Below are 18,747 nucleotides of genomic sequence, written 5' to 3' on the forward strand. Positions count from 1 at the left end.
TACAATACATACATAACATATGCATGCATATATATACACAAATAGATAATGTTATTGATGAAAACTGTTTGAATTATTTATTCTTTCTAATAATTCGTTAAAAAGAACAAAAAACGTTTTGGAAAGTGAAGTAATATTACACTCAGCAACAAAATTAAAACGAATCAGTGAATCATAAATTTCCATCGATAAATTATAAATTTTTGAACTATTACAATTTTATTAAAAAAAATCGTACAATAACATGTCTGGGATCATTTTGGAGGGCGAAATCTCTACTTTCACCTTGCTAGGCTTACTCTTAGATGCTAGCAAGCGGAAAGGAAAAGTGAAGGTGGTTTTCTTCCTTAAAATTTTACAAAATTGAACATTTCTGCGGAATTTAGAAATTTTGTTGACAACTCAAATTATCATATGATAAATACGAAGATAAAAATGTTTTCTGTGCGAGGATCGCTTAAAAGTTGATATATAATTCCCCATTGTAATTCTATTGCTCTTTAGATGAAAAGTACGTTGTAGACATTAGAATGATTCAAGATACACCACGGTAAGATTGTACGGACGAACTGATTAGACTGCAATGTAAGTACATACTTTTAACCTATATATGTCTTAACTGAATGTTGTATAGTATAAGTGGTTCCGCCGACCAACACGACATCAACAAACGAAGCACGTTCTATGAGCGCGTTCAAATTTACAATGCGTGCAATATGCGACACTGTCGTATTTGTCGATCACATTGTTTGAATTTCGAACCTTTATCGCATCACACGCACAATATCTGGAATGTATACTTCCGTAGTAGGAGTCATATTTTATTAATTTCTTAAGTACAAAAAGGACGATAGCGGCTACAAAAACTATTTGCACATACTCTTATTTTTCAATGAAGCGTACTTATAAGGTACGTTTCATTTTTATAGTATACAATTTTTGTAGAGATTTGTAGATCTCTTTTTAAAGTCTTCCTTGTATATGAAAGAGAAACTACAAAGTAATACCAAATTTAATATACTTGAATCTAATTAATTAGTAAATGCTATAGACAAAGATATCTTGAAAACTAGCCAGTAGCTATTACTATTCAATATCTTGTTAACAACAGCATTGTTGTACCGACAGATATGAGTCTGATGGAACTAAAACTAGTTTATTTTGCTGTATCGCACACAGGACGTACGGGCTTAATGACTGTTTTATGACTGATTCTAAAAACATTGACCTGATCCCGGGTACTCAAGAACATCGCACTGCGTCCCAAACACAGTAAAAAACATTTTCTGACTGAAATCATACATTTATCCCTTATTTTTATTTTTCATTCAGGATTCACATATTTATGTATATACATAGGAATATACATTCATAGGAATATAAAGGGTAAGTCATCGATAAAACCGAATACCTGTTTGAAATCACATCAAATTTAATACAATACAATTATAAAAATTTTTATTTATGTTATTTCAGAACTACCTAACAAACCTATTTTAATGATTTAAAAATCCATTGTTCTATTTCTTATTTCAGTTTATCTTATGAACTTATTGTAACTTTTACTATTACATATCTATTTATATAAACTAATGTACTAAGTTCTAATTATGTTCAATTATTTGTTAAAAAATTTTTTTAATTATAGGATACTTTTATAAATTAACTTCATACTGCGTTTGTGCTTTATTGAGTGTTCGTTGGGATTGGTTACTCTTAACCATCCCTGATAAATATTAGGGAGGCCGATGGATTGACTTCATGATACGGTCAAACGTCATGTATTCTTAATCCATTAATTCTTCATTCAGCAATTTCTTTAATAGACTGTTCTGCAGCCCACACATGTGGCACTTTAAAAAACTCTATTTGTTAAAAGTCGGTTATTGCACAGTTTCATTTTATTGAAATATCATAAAATTGTCATTGTCTCGTAGCTGACAATAAAAGTGATGAAATTCGTAGAATTTTATTCTGTCGTATATCTGTTCTACTATATGATATTCTTTTCCGTGTATTTCTTAATAATTAAATTGTGAATGTTTATACATTAATGCAAAATTCGGAAGTGAAAAAATTGGCAGAATGTGTGTAATATTAAAATATGTATCAGACATACGAAATAAAGCACACGTGTTGTAATATTTAGTAGGTGAAATAAGTCTTGATAAACATGAAATATGAATTTGCATAAATATCCGCAGTCGATTAATAATATATGTATACTTCATAAAACTATATTCATTAAAAAAAAAAAGTGCCGACTTTGACAGAGACATGTAAAAAATCTGATTATCGCAAATAATATTCGTATAACATCGTATGACAAACATCGGTTCACAATGCGACAGTGTTCATCCATACAGTTAACCGAGGCCGATCAGTCGTTCGAAAGCGACACTGTTGAGTTGTAGCCCGACTATCGAATCGTCAGTTTTCAAGATGTTTCTGTCGAAGCTGGCGTTGTTTCTTTTCTTTAAAAAAGTTACCTGAAGCATATATTATCTAAAAACACGAGAGAGGAGACGTCATAGAATAGAACAGATATATAAAAAATGACAATTTTTTTATCTGTATCTATACTTGAATGACACAAAATTCTTTTAATCCAATCGAATTAAGTCTAAAAAAAAAAGTGATTTCGGGAACAAATTGTAGAAATGTTTTCGCACAATCTGATTCGGAACGGTACGAGCGACGTTAAAATAAATTGCCTCCACCTTGTCATAAACAAAATATCAAGTAAACGTACAACATACGACTTCTTTTTACATTTCGCTTTGTTTTACAACCTATTAATCATACATAAAACGTATCAATAGAAAGTCATTGCTAATAAGTCCGTTTTTTTTTAAATCGTTTACAACTTTAGTTAGAATTCTATAATTAGAATATCAAGACTCTGTGATAAGTCAGTACTAGTCATACCAGAATAATATGCCAGATTTCGAATTGATCCGTCTGTTAGCTTCCGCACAATCAATTTGTTAACTTACGAAACGGGAAATCTTAAATTTGTATAATTTGTATAATATAAATGTATGAGCTTATCTCAGTTTATCTTCCAAGCTTGTACGCTTTCTGAAAGATTTATATTTTGATGTCCAAATGAAAAGCTTATTTTTCATTCAGGCGCTTGACTAAAGTATAGACATAATCAGTTTTGGTTAGTTGTAAAATGCAATACCTTTCGCTTTCTCATTCTGCTGTAGTGGAATTTGTTTCTATCGATTTCTGAGATCATTTCATGTACATTAAAAAAAAAGTTTTCCTGAGATTAATTGCCTTCAAGATAAATTTTTCTCCGAGATAGTCACAGAAACAGTCAGTATCACTACAGTGAATTTTGTTTATAGTTGTGCATCTGTAGCAGCGCATACGTCAATTTAGTTGCCGGCCACCAGCTGCTTATCTTCTGTTTATAAACGAGAGTTGGGCGAGTTTAAATGCCCCATACATAATTGCATATACAAGGCAACAAAAAATATTTTATAACTCAATTAAAAATAAATATCATCACTGTATTGGTTTGTTTTTGAACTAGATTTTTCAGTCCGATCACCGCTTGTACAAAATAATAAGAAATTAATTATAGACATAATTAATGAGTGAACATGTAATCGATGTTATTTTTCGAAATAGAATACTTATTACATTTACATATACATTTTATGTAAGCGTTGCTGACTGCCCCGCGGTGGCTGGATTGAACATATTTATCCAAACCCAAACTTAATATGTACACTGATGACAATCATTTTTAATTGAGTTATACAGAGATTTTTACAGCTTCGTATATAGGCGTGCACAAACCTTCATCTCGAATATTAAACAGAAGAATATAAACAGAAGATTTCGATCGGGTTATTTTATCCGGTTGCTGGCAACTAATGTAGATACATATCCTACCACAGACGCCCAATTTTCTGTAGTAGCAGCAAGTTTTTTTGCAAATATCTTAAAAATTAAGACCAATCGCCAGTAACATATTTAGAAAAAAAGTTGTTCAGAATCATGCTTCCCACTACATATTAAAAATATAAGTAATGTATAATATATAAATATAATGTATAAAAATGCATCAGAATCGGAGAAGTTCAGTTCTATCTGTACATTTACCAAAGAATTAATTCTTATTAAAATAATGAAATAAGATAAAGGAAAGAAAATTTAATTATTTTCTATTTTTAATATTCAATAAAGTAAATTTACGTTATATGAGGAAGACGTGACGTCATTTTAAATTTACAGTATATATAGATATTTTTATGCAAAACTATATTGCAGTATTTCATAAAAAATAATTCACTCAAGGTCGTGAATTACGATCACAATGAGTAAATTCACTCAAAATATAAAAATCGCGATCGATGTGATAAATCATTGTTGGTGATTTCGCACATCCTTAATAGACATAGAATATATTATAGGTGCATAAAAAGAATAAAAAATATTTTTTACATGGAGAAAATAAGGTTAATATGTACCTATATGTATTTATATATATATGTATTGCCCACATAGTATGAAAAAAACGTTATATATTTTATTAATATATAAAAATACATAGTATAAGCTTAGAATATTGTTACAAATATGTATCATTCACAGCCCTCAGAAAGAAATCTATAAGATAAAATATTAGGATTGACTAGTGATCGAAATTTTATATATTGACGTGTGGTACGACCTTAAAATCCCTAGCAATGCTATAAACACGCTTATATATACAAATGTACTTTTTTTCAAGGAATGTAATGAAACAACTGTGTACTTCATTCATATATAATGTAATGAACAATCTATTACACACACCGATTAAATTATTTCATAAAAATTTGTTATGATTCTCCATAAATGTAATTAACTAACAAACTCTGTACGTGTATTACAAAATAACTTGTTTTTCTTGTGCAAAGAAACAATATGTCCACTATCCTTTTTGGCGTTCACAATTTTCTATTTATCACATATTACAATATAAATGTGAGATGATGTGATTGCATTAATTGTTTGTTTGACAATGTACTGTATTGCGGAACTTGTTCTTGAATTTTGTTTGTGAATCATGACAGAGTCGGAACTTTGCCGGCTCTGCGCCGAAACCAAAGAGAATTTTATTGGAATTTACGAAGCAGAAGGACAAAAATTAGCCATAGAAGCTAAAATTGCTAAATGTTTACAAATTCAGGTAAAAATAGCTCCCTTCTTTTAATAATTCTTTTTAATGCAATAAATTTAATAATTCTTTCTATTTTTTTGTTTATCCTAATGAAATATAATTTCTTTCGACTTTTAATCTGATATTACGTTTTAGTATTATTGGATTAATGTCTATATTTATGAATATATATGTATATTGTAGTAATATTTAAACTAAAATACTGCTTACAGGTATTAACTAATGATGGATTACCACTTACAGTTTGTATAGATTGTTGTATTTTATTGAATCAGTGTAGTGAATTTTTTGAGAAAACCAATCAAGCGCAAGTGTCTTTAAGACAATTACTTCTAGATCCTAAAGTTGAGCCACAATCATTAGAATCAAATATAAATTATATTGATAAAACTATTGCATTTCCAAAAGAAGAAATTGGCGAAGGAATTGTTGAATGTCATTTATCAAATTATATCCATGATACATCTAATGCTTCACATAATTACTTTATTGAAGAAAATAAAAATGATAGCCATCAAAAATATGAAAATGAAGAACCTCAAGATAATGTGAAACAAAAAAAATGTAAAATTCAATTTAAAAAAACGCCGCTTAAACAAACTCGAAAAAAATTAAAACGGAAAAGTCAAAAAATGGAGGACCCAGACGTATACATAAGTGCTGATTTAAAAAAAGAACATAAAAATATAGATATGAAAACAAATATTAAAATTCCAGATAATTATATGACAGGTAAATATAATCATTATAATAGCAAGTAATATACACGTATAAAAACTATCTATAAAGACTTTAAAATATCTTAAAAATTTATTACCTTATAGTAAGATGAATGAAAGTAGATATTAATGATTTTAATAAAAATATTAATATTAATACAAGTATAACCAAAGTTACAAGGATCTAAAACATATACTCAAAAACCATCGTCTGCTTACAAAAACTTATAGATATAAACATTATTTTTTTTAATTAAATAGATTGTGGTAGATAATGGTATAATGGTAATACATTTTTCTAGGATGTCTACTGGTGAAACAAAATGAATCCCCTTATTTATATTAAGCAGAATAAGGCGTTAATTTCTTGCCATTTATGGATAGTTTTTATTAAACTGAATAACATTTACTTGAAACATTTTCTTTCATACTGATAAATTCTAATAATTAAAAAGTTTTGACAAAACATGCTTATCTAAAGAGAAACTTTATGTGAAAAAAGGAAAACAAAACAAAACACATTTTACATTGAGAATCATTCTATTAAATATCCGAAATGATGCCTTTGGTCTTGTAAACAATTAGTAGGTTTTTCATAAATACTGGTTTAAACATTTAAGAACAGTTAATGAAGTAATTGATAGATATACTATATGTATTCCTACTTTTATATTTCCTTCGTTATTATTTTGTTTCCATTCATACATACTTCATATTTTCTTCATTGTTTATACAAAGCTTTGTGTTTTACATAATCCTATTAATTGAACAGAACTGTTTGTTTACTTGTCTGGAAGATTTAAAAAAGACTAACCTTATTCATTTTCAAAGAATGATGATGAAGGAGGATGATTGAATCATATTCAATTTTTCAAAGACTTCTCTCAGTTACAAAGCAAATAGAAGAACATGCTTGTAAATGGAATCAAAATAGTTAAAATAATTGCTTATAATTGTACTTAGAATCCAATTTTGTTTTTCACTATACGACTTTGTTTATAGAGAATGTAAAAGAATGCTTCAAATAAATACTATCCATTAGGATAATAATTATTCTGATAAATAAAAATTAATATCACATTTCATTTAAGATAAATACTTCTCATTTTAGGTGTGTTTCATTACAGAGTAGTTATATTTTATTAGAGGTCTTCTACCTCTTCTACCATACTAGTCACTCTAATAGTTACTCTGGAAAAGTTTATTTGCATATTGATGATTAACCCATGTAATCCACTGAAGTAAAAACAAGTAAAGTCAATATCTCTCTTTACAGTAGTCTCTAAGAAAACAGTTCATAATACTATACATGTTTGATCTATTCTGTGAAAACGACACCAAAGAAGTGTAATTTCTATTTGACACATATAATATCTCTAAATTATTTATTGTTTACCAAAAAGTTTTGAATATATACATATATACACAAGATGTTCACACCATTTTAACTCCCAGCATTTTTCTCATAGTTGGTTAAAAGAGAGACATTTACGATTAAAATGAAGAAAGATAAACTTTTACTATTTTACAATATGATAGCTGGAATATATTTTTAAATTGTTTATGGTCTCCACATAATAATAAAATGATTATTAATGTATGTATAATATTATTATGTTATATGAAGGTGATTATTGAAACAAACCAATAGTCTGCAACATAATTGAGTTCAAGTTTATTAAAATACGAAAGTTAATAAAATATTTTGTAGTGCTACATTTATTAGATAAAGTTATAAAATTCTATTTTAAGAATGAAATTCTTTGTATTAAAAAGCACTTTTAATTGCACATGTAGTCCAATCAATAATCAGATTATTTCATTGTTGTTTATATATTCGTGGAAATTAGACAAATACAACCTATATATACCTATATATATGATTGTTGATATATTGCAAATATTCATAGTTAAAACCCATATAAAAAAAAGTAATGTGTAACAATTGTGTTGAATTCATTTTCTGTTTATTATTAAAAGTATTATTTGTATTTGTCTTACTTATTAATTAAATCATTGTTGCACACAGTGTATCATTATGTAACTGAAGATAAAATGGATATATTGTGTATTTATTATAAATCAAATAAGAATAGAACAACTAATTCATCACTATATACAAAAAACATTCACATAGATTCTATCTTAATGATAAGCAATTTCAATCGAAAACCATACTAAGATGGAAGTATTTGTAGGAAGAAACCATACATTCGAAAAAGCAACATAGGTACTAAAATAAACACAATTTTTTTTTGCATTTTGAAGAAAATCCGTTTATTTTAATGCAGAAAGTAACTACGTTATGTAATATTTCAATAGATTCTGTATATAAAATTTTGGAATTACATAGATACATATGTTTTAAGTCTTTAATTGCGCAATTATTAAACGAAAGTGAACTATAACGTTGTAGAATGATGTGCAGGGTGTATAAATATTTTTGGTAAAGCTCACTTAGTGTCTTAGTAGTCTTTCACGCCCTCAGCTGCAAAAATCTAATAATATCAAATCGCTTCTTTGGCACCATTGAGCTCTTGTTGGAAGTCTTTATGCAGCAAGTAATTTTGTAATAATTTGAAATCATGAAGTTAGGTATTTCACTTTATTGAAAGCGAGGTATTTCATGTGTTAAAGAATATTTCCTGTTTTCTCATTAATACAATACTATTTACTTTCATCCTAATGTCATCTTACTGTCATCCTAAATTTTAACTGTTGTAACTCCATTTTTCAAAAAAATGTACTTAATCAGTTTATGTATATATGTCTCATTCGTATAAAGAATATAAATCTATGACTATATGATGAAAATTCTACTTAGAAAGCAACAAATATTCTTTTAAGTTTTTTTAATCCTAACTTCATAAAACAATTTAAACTTCATAAACTTCCAACTCAATTTTTTCGATTTACAAACTGCAGATAAAACAGTGAACCAAAGGGACGAAATGTAAACATTGTAAATACTGTCAATATAAGTGTAAGTACAACTTTAACATCATTTTTTAGGAGAACAGCTGAGTTGTAACCCATGGTTCTTTTAATAAGTTTAGTCCCCGTAATGAATAGAATACGATGCAAGTAAAAAAAATTGACCTTAAAATTCAAGGTCAAGACTAACATATTATTAGGCGTTCATCTTTACAACAATACTTTAAATGAAAATAACCTGAACTTTATATATACATTTTTAAGATTATTGGGAAACGTTATTCGTCACCACGGATATGTATTTTCATTAAGACCGAGCTCCAGCTCGTAATTTTGCAATTATTAAAGGGTGTTTGGGCAACATGCGATCTTTAGATTTCTTACGAAACCACCTTAAATCTATCGTTTATGTTATTTTGTTGATAGATGCAAATAACTTAAAGAGATGAATATCAGAAAAGCATTAGTACAAAGTACACAACGAAAATCATTTTGCGAATTTTATATATATAATCTGATTGGCCTGCATGTATTGTTTCTTGATATATAAAACAGTATAATTTTTAATAAATGTACTGTTAAAAAACGTTAGAAATATTAATTTAATTTTTATAATTTATTTTGAAATTAAATGAATATATAAAGACAATTTATTCTTATTATGAATATCTGTGCTCAGTCATAACTACACAAATAATCGCAAATATTATTTAATGTATTTAATATAATGATGAGAAAAATATTTTACATAGAAGTCATATATAGAGATTTTCAAGTAATTTCAAATAATATTCATTAAATAAGAATTTCTTGAAATAAGATTTTCAAATAATATTCTTAGAAAAGAATGATTTAAAAATGTTAAAAGTCCCTACTTTTTTGTCTTGTAGTGAACTTCTGTCTAACCGACTCCTATGTGTCAGACTTATGATTTATGATCAAATAAATAAATGGTCGGTTCATCCGAAAGTATACAGTCTGTTCTCTGTAATGGTTGGCACGATTTTTCAAGCATTTCCGCTAATGTGACGAAAAGAATAATAAAGTAATTAGTATTCATTTGGCAAAAAATTGCAATAATAATATCAAAGAAATGTTGTATTGAATAAAAAATCAAGATCATCATGACATTCTTAAATGACACCATATATTGCTTTTTATGCAGTGTCAAAATTGACACTTATACAAATTCAGCGATGCCATAAACAGTTGCTGTTTCCCAATAATTTCTTAATAAAAATCAACTTAAAATACATGGTGATCAGCAACTGGTGAGTAGTTCTAGTGGATACAGGGTAGTTCGCCCCAAAAAGATAAGTTGAGAATAGAGAAAATTTTTTTGAAAATTTATCAACATCAGCAGGTGGTTATTATACGTATGAAGATAAGTCAAAAACGTTTAAGGCCTTATTTTCAAGCAAATAAAGTTTGAATATGTTCAATTAAATACTGATTTGATACACGCGCATGATACATTTTCAAATTCATTTTTCTCGAAAACAACGCATGTTAGAAAGAGTCTTTTGTACATTTTTGGTTTATTTATAGTTTAATTCTTACTCTTGTTCAGTCTAATTTAGTTATACTTGTCAAATATTTATACTAAATCTTCTCGGAAACGGAGCGTTATATGAAAAAGTTCTATTCTATATTTTCATCTTATTTTTTCTTGTTAAATCAAACTGTTGTATAATAAATTATCTTATTACTCTGTATAATAAATTTCCTTATTAATGCGTAAATCAAATATAATCATATAAATATGAAAATATTCAGTAAGTTTTCTGAACATAAATGATAATACTTGTCATAAATTGAGTCTCGTACTCATGGTATATATTTGTATTGTTACAGTAAGTGCGTTTTGAACTTGTCAGTTTGATATAAACGAAATATAGATAAATATAATAATATAAAAAAATAAGGAAATATATATAAACGAATCTTAATATGTCTATCTACTACAGGAATGAAATATTTTTTTAATTCCATGAAGTTGATATGTTATATGGTGATTATAAAAGAAATCACGCAAGACGGTGAATTGGAAACATATAGAAACTGATATCCGGTTCGATGCAACAAAAAATTTATCACACTTCAAGCTGATTTTTTTAATTGGAGGAAGGCAACTGTGTATGATATTGTGTATTCGTTTCGATCTTACTTAGTCAAATTTGAATTTTTATTGAATAACCTTTTCTTGGTAACCTTTATTACCGTAATTTATTTCCAATTGAGTATTGAATAACTTTTGTTCAAATATTTTTTCATAATATTAGTAGTCACAACGAAACAATTATCAATTAACCAGCATTAATTAAAAAAAGTGTGCATATATATCTATAATGTTTACATCATTTACATATGTAGTGTGCCCGCTTTAACTGAACTTACTGGAATATTTCATTACGAATTAAGAATATAAAAGAATGGTAGCTAATTGTTTTCATCTCGATAAAGTTGTGGCCGATTGAATGGAACAGAATAATCAGGAATATACTGAAAACATATATGTCATACATTATTTATCACATTGCGTTTTACAACATTTTATAATAGCATTTCTATTATTTGTTATATAATACTTATATGTATATCTATATTATTTATTTCAATTTATCGTGTGTCTTCACATTATTGAACAAGGATTGCAAAAAGAGTTGAGAATTTATATGATAAATAGTATTTAAATAGACTAAAGAATCATCAATAAACATAGTTTTTAAGTTAAAATAATTTTATAAAACACTACTATAATAATGTAACTGACATTTCGGTTTTAACGTATCGCATGAAATATGAAAACAGAGGATTACCTAAAAATTTTTGCCACAGTTTTCTTTTACTAGTATCTATGCTTAATATCTTCTTACAGAATTGCAAATATTGCAAATGTCGCAGATATCCAGAATCTATCATACATGTCATCGGTCAAATAACATGTACAAGCGAATATAAGGTGACTAGTTATAAAACAGTAAAAAGAAAGTATAGAATAAAATTTTTCCGTCTGCGGTTAGTTTTCGAGAAAATCGAGTTTAAAAATTTGTCAGGTATGCTTGAATTTGATTAATTATCGACTGGTTACAAAAAAATAATTCTACATGCGAAAGTAAGTAAAAAATGCGCAATAAAATTTTTTCATTTAAGGCTTTATTTTCGAGAAAATAGAGTTTGGATATGTTTAGTTAAGAATATACGCGTATGATCAATTTTCAAATTTATTTTTCTGAAAAACAACGCATTTTGTGAATAAATTTTATTATGCATTTCCAACTTACTCTCACATGTTGAATAATTTCCTGTTGACTATTTACTCCTGTCCAGTCTGGAATTAACGGAATTAATCTTCAAATATTATTCAATTTTTAGACTCCTTTTTTTCGTAAACGTCATATGAAAAATTTTCGTTCTATATTTTTTCCTTATTTTTTCATAAGAGATCATTTCATGCTCGCTTGTACATATTATTCAGCTGGTCCCTGTACTTCCGTAACTTTCTTATATTTAATTAAAGAATTATTGAATTATAGGGTTCTATTAAAGCTTTATTTATTTAAAATGAAACATCGATAACTAACGCATGCAGATTTTGCTAAAACTGTGCATAATTGTCATTAGCTGAGCTTAAAAATTTTGCTGCATTTTTTAAAAGAGGACAAGAGACCTTTCTAAAGATCTATAAATCTGTGTGAAAATGTTTCGAAATAAATCAATTGTTTAAGAAAATTAAATTCCACCTCTCCTTTTTTTTGAGATATTTTAATCTTTTTCAGATGAGTAAGGGCTTTTATTTATCCTCAGTTCAGCGATGTCCAACAATATGTAATTATCGTAACTATTCCATCCATAATATCGTTACTCTTATTTTGTGCATTTCGCACACTGCCTGTCGTTTCAATTAATTTAGTTATTTCAAAAAGAAATATATATATATTAATATATATATAAAAATATATATATAAATAAATAAATATATATATATATTTATTTATTTATCATTAGTACTCCAGTGTTTATAAATATATTTATTTATTTATTTATATTATATATATATATAGTATAATTATATATAAAACGATAACAGTAAGTTTATTCAATGTAATTGTTACAATAGCGATGTTCTGAGAAAACATGCTTGAAATATAAATACTCTTTATATGCCAAGCATATCGAAGTAAAAATCCTCCTCATACATTTCACCAATGAGTTTTATCATCCTGCATTGTAAAACAACAATCTATCAGATTTTGGGAATGAAAGGTTCCTTTCTTTAGATATCCACTTTTATGCCACGAATGTTTAAATGAATTCCAAAATCTAGAAGAGAAAAGCTGATTACATATAAGAGATTATAGTTTTATAATATTATAATTCAGTAAAATGACTTGAACGGACAAAGTTCTCACACAATATTTCCATATGGAATATTTCCAAAGCTGAGAACATGTAAGGCCAGAGTCTGGAGGCGGTACTTCTTCTATCATTGTTTCTTTAATATCATGAGAAAAAATATCTCTTTTTCTTGTAGGAAAAGGTGTAAGAATCTTGGACAGCATTCATTTCATGAATCTAGTAGCAATGTTCAAGATCTTATATTTGTCAAGAATACTTCTATAAATGAAGTTTTAGAGCAGTTGATCATTAATTTGCCAGATTTCGAAGCAAAAAATGTCGCTAATGTACATTAGAATTTGAATAAATCTTTCTTTACTTTAGGTTCGAATTGCCTATATTACTTGATTTTTCTAAAATAAAATAAAGAGATGAAAACAGTCTTTTTTCTACCCTATTGAAATATTAGTACAGTAAATCTCCATTTATATAATCTTCATTTATTGGAACGAAATTTTAGTTAATGCCTAATTATTTGCCTAATAATGCCTAATTAACTCTTGTTAGTTGAATTCACTTATCTGAACACAGGCTTCTGTCATATCAACAAAAAACAATAAATGAGGAAAATTGGTCAGCTCCTATTATATGAAGTACAGTTATATGCTTCAGACAAATAGAGTTGAGTATTATAGAATAGAGAGTATTATAATATATAACTGCCTTCGATTTTATACTTATATCATTTCCAATTGCTATTTCTGTATTTCTAGCATCTTCTCACTCACAGTGTCAATACTGGACCTATAAGTGGTAAATATAGTATAAAATAATAATAAATAACAGTAAATACTCTATCTATCATATAATTGTGATGAACTGATGTGTTTTATTTTATAAAAAAATATTGTGTACAATGTATAGATGAAACTAATGTTATTACAATTTTTATAAACCTTGTAATTAATGGCAGAAATAACAACCAACCCATGAAATACACAAAACTAAAACGACAATATTAGACACAATATTTACAATAATTACATCTATCAATAAAAGTCCTTTTCATTTGAACGGAATTAAATGCCGTTTTTCACACAGATTTGTAAGTCTTTAGAAACGATATAATTTTTTGATACCTTATGTATTATATGAGCAGTTAAATAGAAGGCGTGATTTGGATGAAAAGGCTAATTTCCTGTATATAGTAAAAACATTACACCAAGAAAATACAGCAAAATTCTTAAATTGGTCTAATGAATAATTGAAGATATGGTGTCAGTCTCTGATGTTTTTTTGTTACTTTAATATGTACTAATATTTAAGTCCCGAATTTTTTATATATTATTTTTACTAAATAGTAATTAGTATCATGTATATTTTAATATATGCTTAAATGAAGTTCTAATTGTGTATGTCTATACTGAAAAGTTATGTTAATTATATCAGACAGTATATTGGAAAAATTATATTTATACTGTAATTTTTAAATATAGGTACTGATACAGACTTAGAAATTATAGAAGCACATACAGTAGAAATATTAAAACGCAAAAGAGAAGAAAGTTTAAATAGGTATCCATGGCTTTGCACTGATTGTAATGATAAATTGCCTAGTTTAGAAAAGTTAGAAGAACATCATGAAACTATTCACAATCAACAAGCAAAATATATGTGTGTTTTATGTTGTAAAGTTTATGATAAATATTATGGTTTTCTTACTCATGTCAAACGACACAAAAACAAGACAAAATTCAGGTAAAATTCAGGTTTATTAAGTTATGTATAAACTGTTTAATATACATAATCTTCTAATGAAACTATTTAATATATGTTATAAAGTTGTGAAGATTGTGGAAAATCATTTGTACATAAAAAGGTGTTAGATTCTCATAAAGCAATTCATAGTAAGGAACGATCTCATGTATGCCAAACCTGTGGGAAAGCATTTAAACAACAAAGTGCATTATATATTCATAGTCGGTGTCATTTACCAGATACTATGAAAAATAGATTTCCATGTGATCAGTGTGACAAAAGGTATAACTTTATATATATACATATGTATATATATATTAATTTTGTTTTTGTTTATTGATATAAATTTATTTATTTGTATATCACTTTATAATGTATATTCTTTGTATGTGTATGCGCGCACGCACACGTTTATAGTTTATATTGTGAATATTTATAAGTACTGATTAAAATATGTCATTTGATAATTTCATATTTTATTTTGTTAAAAATATCTCCTATGTACTATACTAAAATATTACACAGATTATGATTGACTCAATCAACATCTCTAAATTAATGAAGATTTGCTAAAGAAGTACATTGTAAAATTGACTTTAATTTTAGAATTCAAGTCTAAATTTTAAGAAGAAATATCAAAAAAGCCATGTGTCATAATCTGATATTATCTTAAATATTATTTTAGCATTACACAAGTTTTTCTTATGTGACTATTTTAGAAATTCAATATTATATTTACAATATATTTAATTTCTTCAGCTTTTATATCTCTTTCAAATGTATAAAATAATTATTCTTAGGAATATTTCTTTATGAACTTGTCCATATACATGCTTTTATGTTGCAACCATTATGCTGTAAATATTCTTATAATCTGATTTTTATAACCATAATGAAATTTTTCACAAAGTTTTGATGTTGATTGAAACTTACATTTGAAAGGAGTTGCTTTATTCTATATTTTAATTCTTGAATGTACATAAACTTGTCTAAATTTTCATCTTCCGAATTGCTGTAATAAATGTAAGCTGACAAAATATAAATAATAATATTGTAAATATTGTCAGTCCAAGAGTTAATTAAGCTGTAAATACCAAATTATTTTTTATTGTAATACATATTATCCTTTTTGTGAGAATACAATAAAAAAAAGTTTGGCCTTAAACTTCAAGATTATAATTTTAGTACCTCATGAATTTTAGCATTATACTTGGGTGATATATAAGTAAAGTTTAAGTAGTATGCGAGTAATAAAAGAAGTTTTTCAGATTTTCAACAAAACCAAATTTAGTCACACATAAACGTATCCATTCTGGTGTTAGAAATTTTACATGTGATCAGTGTGGCAAGAGCTTTATTCAAAAAGGAAATCTAGAAGCTCATTTTTTAACTCACTCTGCAGATAAGCCATATAATTGCAGTCAATGCTCAAAAGCGTATGTTTATTAAAAAAATGTAATTTATAACTTACTTGTAACTATGTTTACATATTTAATGTTATTTGCAGTTTCAAAACACCACTACAGTTGAAAAAACATGAGACAGTTCATACAGGTGCTAAACCACATCAATGTGCTGTATGTGGAAGAACTTTTAGAGAAAAAGGTACCTTAAGGGAACATCACAGAATACATACTGGTGCAATGCCATTTACATGTGAATTTTGCGGTAAATGTTTTCGATTTAAAGGAATATTAACTGTAAGTTAATTAAATGACTAATACAGTATTATTTAAAAAGCAAAAAGTAATATCATTTTAAAATTTATTTTCAGACACACAGAAGACAACATACTGGCGAACGTCCATATAGTTGTTTAGAATGTCAACATCATTTTACAAATTGGCCAAATTATAATAAGCATATGAAACGTAGGCATGGAATTAATACATCTCATGCAAAGCATTTGTCACAATCTCAACAGATACAATCACAGCAGCAATTACCAGAGCAGCAATCAGAACAGTCACAAGCAGATCACTCAAATGTTTCAGAACATTCACTTTCTATATCTCCTACGGAATCATCAGCTGTACATGTAAGGAATTATTGTATTTGATCTAGTATTATAGTTCATAGTATAAAAATATATGTGACATTATGTAACATATGAAACTTATTTCAAAGATGAATTTAAAATGATATTACAAATTGATATAAATGTGCAACACATTTCATTACATTTTTAATGAAGTATCCTCAACAATTTATAAACATTAAGGATTATGAGAAAACAAAAACTAAGCCTTGATTTTTATTCCATTTTGTAGTCTGAAGTTTCGTTTTTATGATATAAGCATTATAAATTTTGAAATTCAATTCTTAACCCTTTGCACTCGGATGTCTTTTCAAAGGGGACATCGTAAGTCTCACATACCACTCGGATGTCTTATCTGAGAGGATATCAAAGCTTATTAGTGATTACGAAGGATGAACTCATTCCACCGCAACTTTCTGAGAAATGCATGTTTCCCTGAAGTTTTCTGTTGAAATGGCACAAGGAAGCAAATCAAAATATGGTATAATTGTCGAGATATATGAAGAAAATATCAGTAGGTTTTACGTCAGAAGAGAACGTGAGAAGTGCATTCACGACGGTTCGAGCGCGTCTCTACTCCACTTGAAAAGAGCGTTAAGGATGAGTTGTAGAAGAAAGGTTGGTATACAAGTATACCTGGCATTGTATAGTGAAATTTGAGAATATCAGTAAATAAGTCTAAAACTGGACAAAAAGATTTTCAAAGCTGAACTCAGTTCATATTGAAGCGTCGAGCGTTACGGATAGATCCCTGTATTAATAAGTCAGGAAATCGAAAAAGTAATATTCTTTTGGTAAATTTAATTTTGTGGTTCCTTAATTTACCTCAGAAGGAAGAAAAAATAAAAAATCAATGAGACATTACAAGTTTGTTAAAAGTCTTATAAATCAGTTGAGAGGTAATTTTCGGGAATTAAAAACATATCCACTCACATCTTTGTCGGATAATAGACTGAACAACAAATTACATATTCCCTATGTAGGAGAAAAAAAACTGGACTGTATTGTTTGTTCTGATAGGAAAACACCGGGTGGTAGACGTCAAACAACTTATTATTGTGAAACATGTATAAACCAATCTGCAGTGCATACTGCGAATTGCTTCAAAATTTATCATACTGTAGAAAATTATAAGAAATAAAATTTTCATTTTGTGGCAAAAAATATGATCCTCAACGTCTACAAATTCATGTAAATCAAATATCATTACAATACTTGGTTCCAAAGTTATACTATATAATATACTGATTCTTAGGTTCACGTTTTCGCAATAAAGTGGCGTCGAATTGCTGGTAGGTAACGTCCAAGATGGCTTCGAGTGCAAAGGGTTAAAGTATGAGTTTATTTAAATGATAACAATTTAAATCCGCTACTTATGCTAAATTTTAGACATATTCACTTACTGACAAATCATACAAGAATTAAAAATTGAATTGAAAAACTAAACAAATAAAAATTTAATTTAATTTCTATCTTTTGGATAGTTTCCAAAGATATTTTAGTGTTAAAGCTTTAGAAAATGTATTAAAGAGAAGCAACATGTTATCTTTTCACTATCATATTTGAACTCTATTTGAAAATAACACTTTATTCTGAACATCATTATAAAGATAAAGGGATATTATTCCTAAATACAGATTAATTCTTTTGCTAGTTAACTCGAAAGCGGATGCCGCTGCATCCCTGATATGAATAATCTCATATCAATTATGTGATTTGTCATTTGAAGTAGATATTGTTCCTACGTAGGACATAGATGGTATATAAATATATACACG

The 18,747-nt window shown here is 27.4% G+C and overlaps 1 protein-coding gene across 3 annotated transcripts in view; it reads left to right on the forward strand.

Annotated features, from left to right (window-relative positions):
* The first annotated feature begins 4,698 nt into the window (after nt 1-4,698).
* The window catches only part of LOC105680824 (zinc finger protein 260), a 34,698-nt gene continuing 20,649 nt past the window's right edge, over nt 4,699-18,747 (forward strand). For 2 of the 3 annotated variants that reach the window (XM_012386038.3, XM_024367870.2), the window contains exons 1-7: nt 4,699-5,191; nt 5,395-5,914; nt 14,670-14,931; nt 15,016-15,213; nt 16,200-16,367; nt 16,439-16,631; nt 16,706-16,969. In XM_012386038.3, the coding sequence (XP_012241461.1) occupies nt 5,069-5,191; nt 5,395-5,914; nt 14,670-14,931; nt 15,016-15,213; nt 16,200-16,367; nt 16,439-16,631; nt 16,706-16,969 (1,728 nt within the window). In that variant the 5' untranslated portion in view covers nt 4,699-5,068. Of the gene's footprint in view, nt 5,192-5,394; nt 5,915-14,669; nt 14,932-15,015; nt 15,214-16,199; nt 16,368-16,438; nt 16,632-16,705; nt 16,970-17,285; nt 18,133-18,747 lie in introns of those variants that run through there. The other variant, XM_033320888.1, reaches the window with a different exon arrangement.

This window comes from Bombus impatiens, unplaced genomic scaffold, assembly GCF_000188095.3.
Source record: "Bombus impatiens unplaced genomic scaffold, BIMP_2.2 scf_0369, whole genome shotgun sequence".
In the NCBI taxonomy this organism is placed as follows: Eukaryota; Metazoa; Arthropoda; class Insecta; order Hymenoptera; family Apidae; genus Bombus; species Bombus impatiens.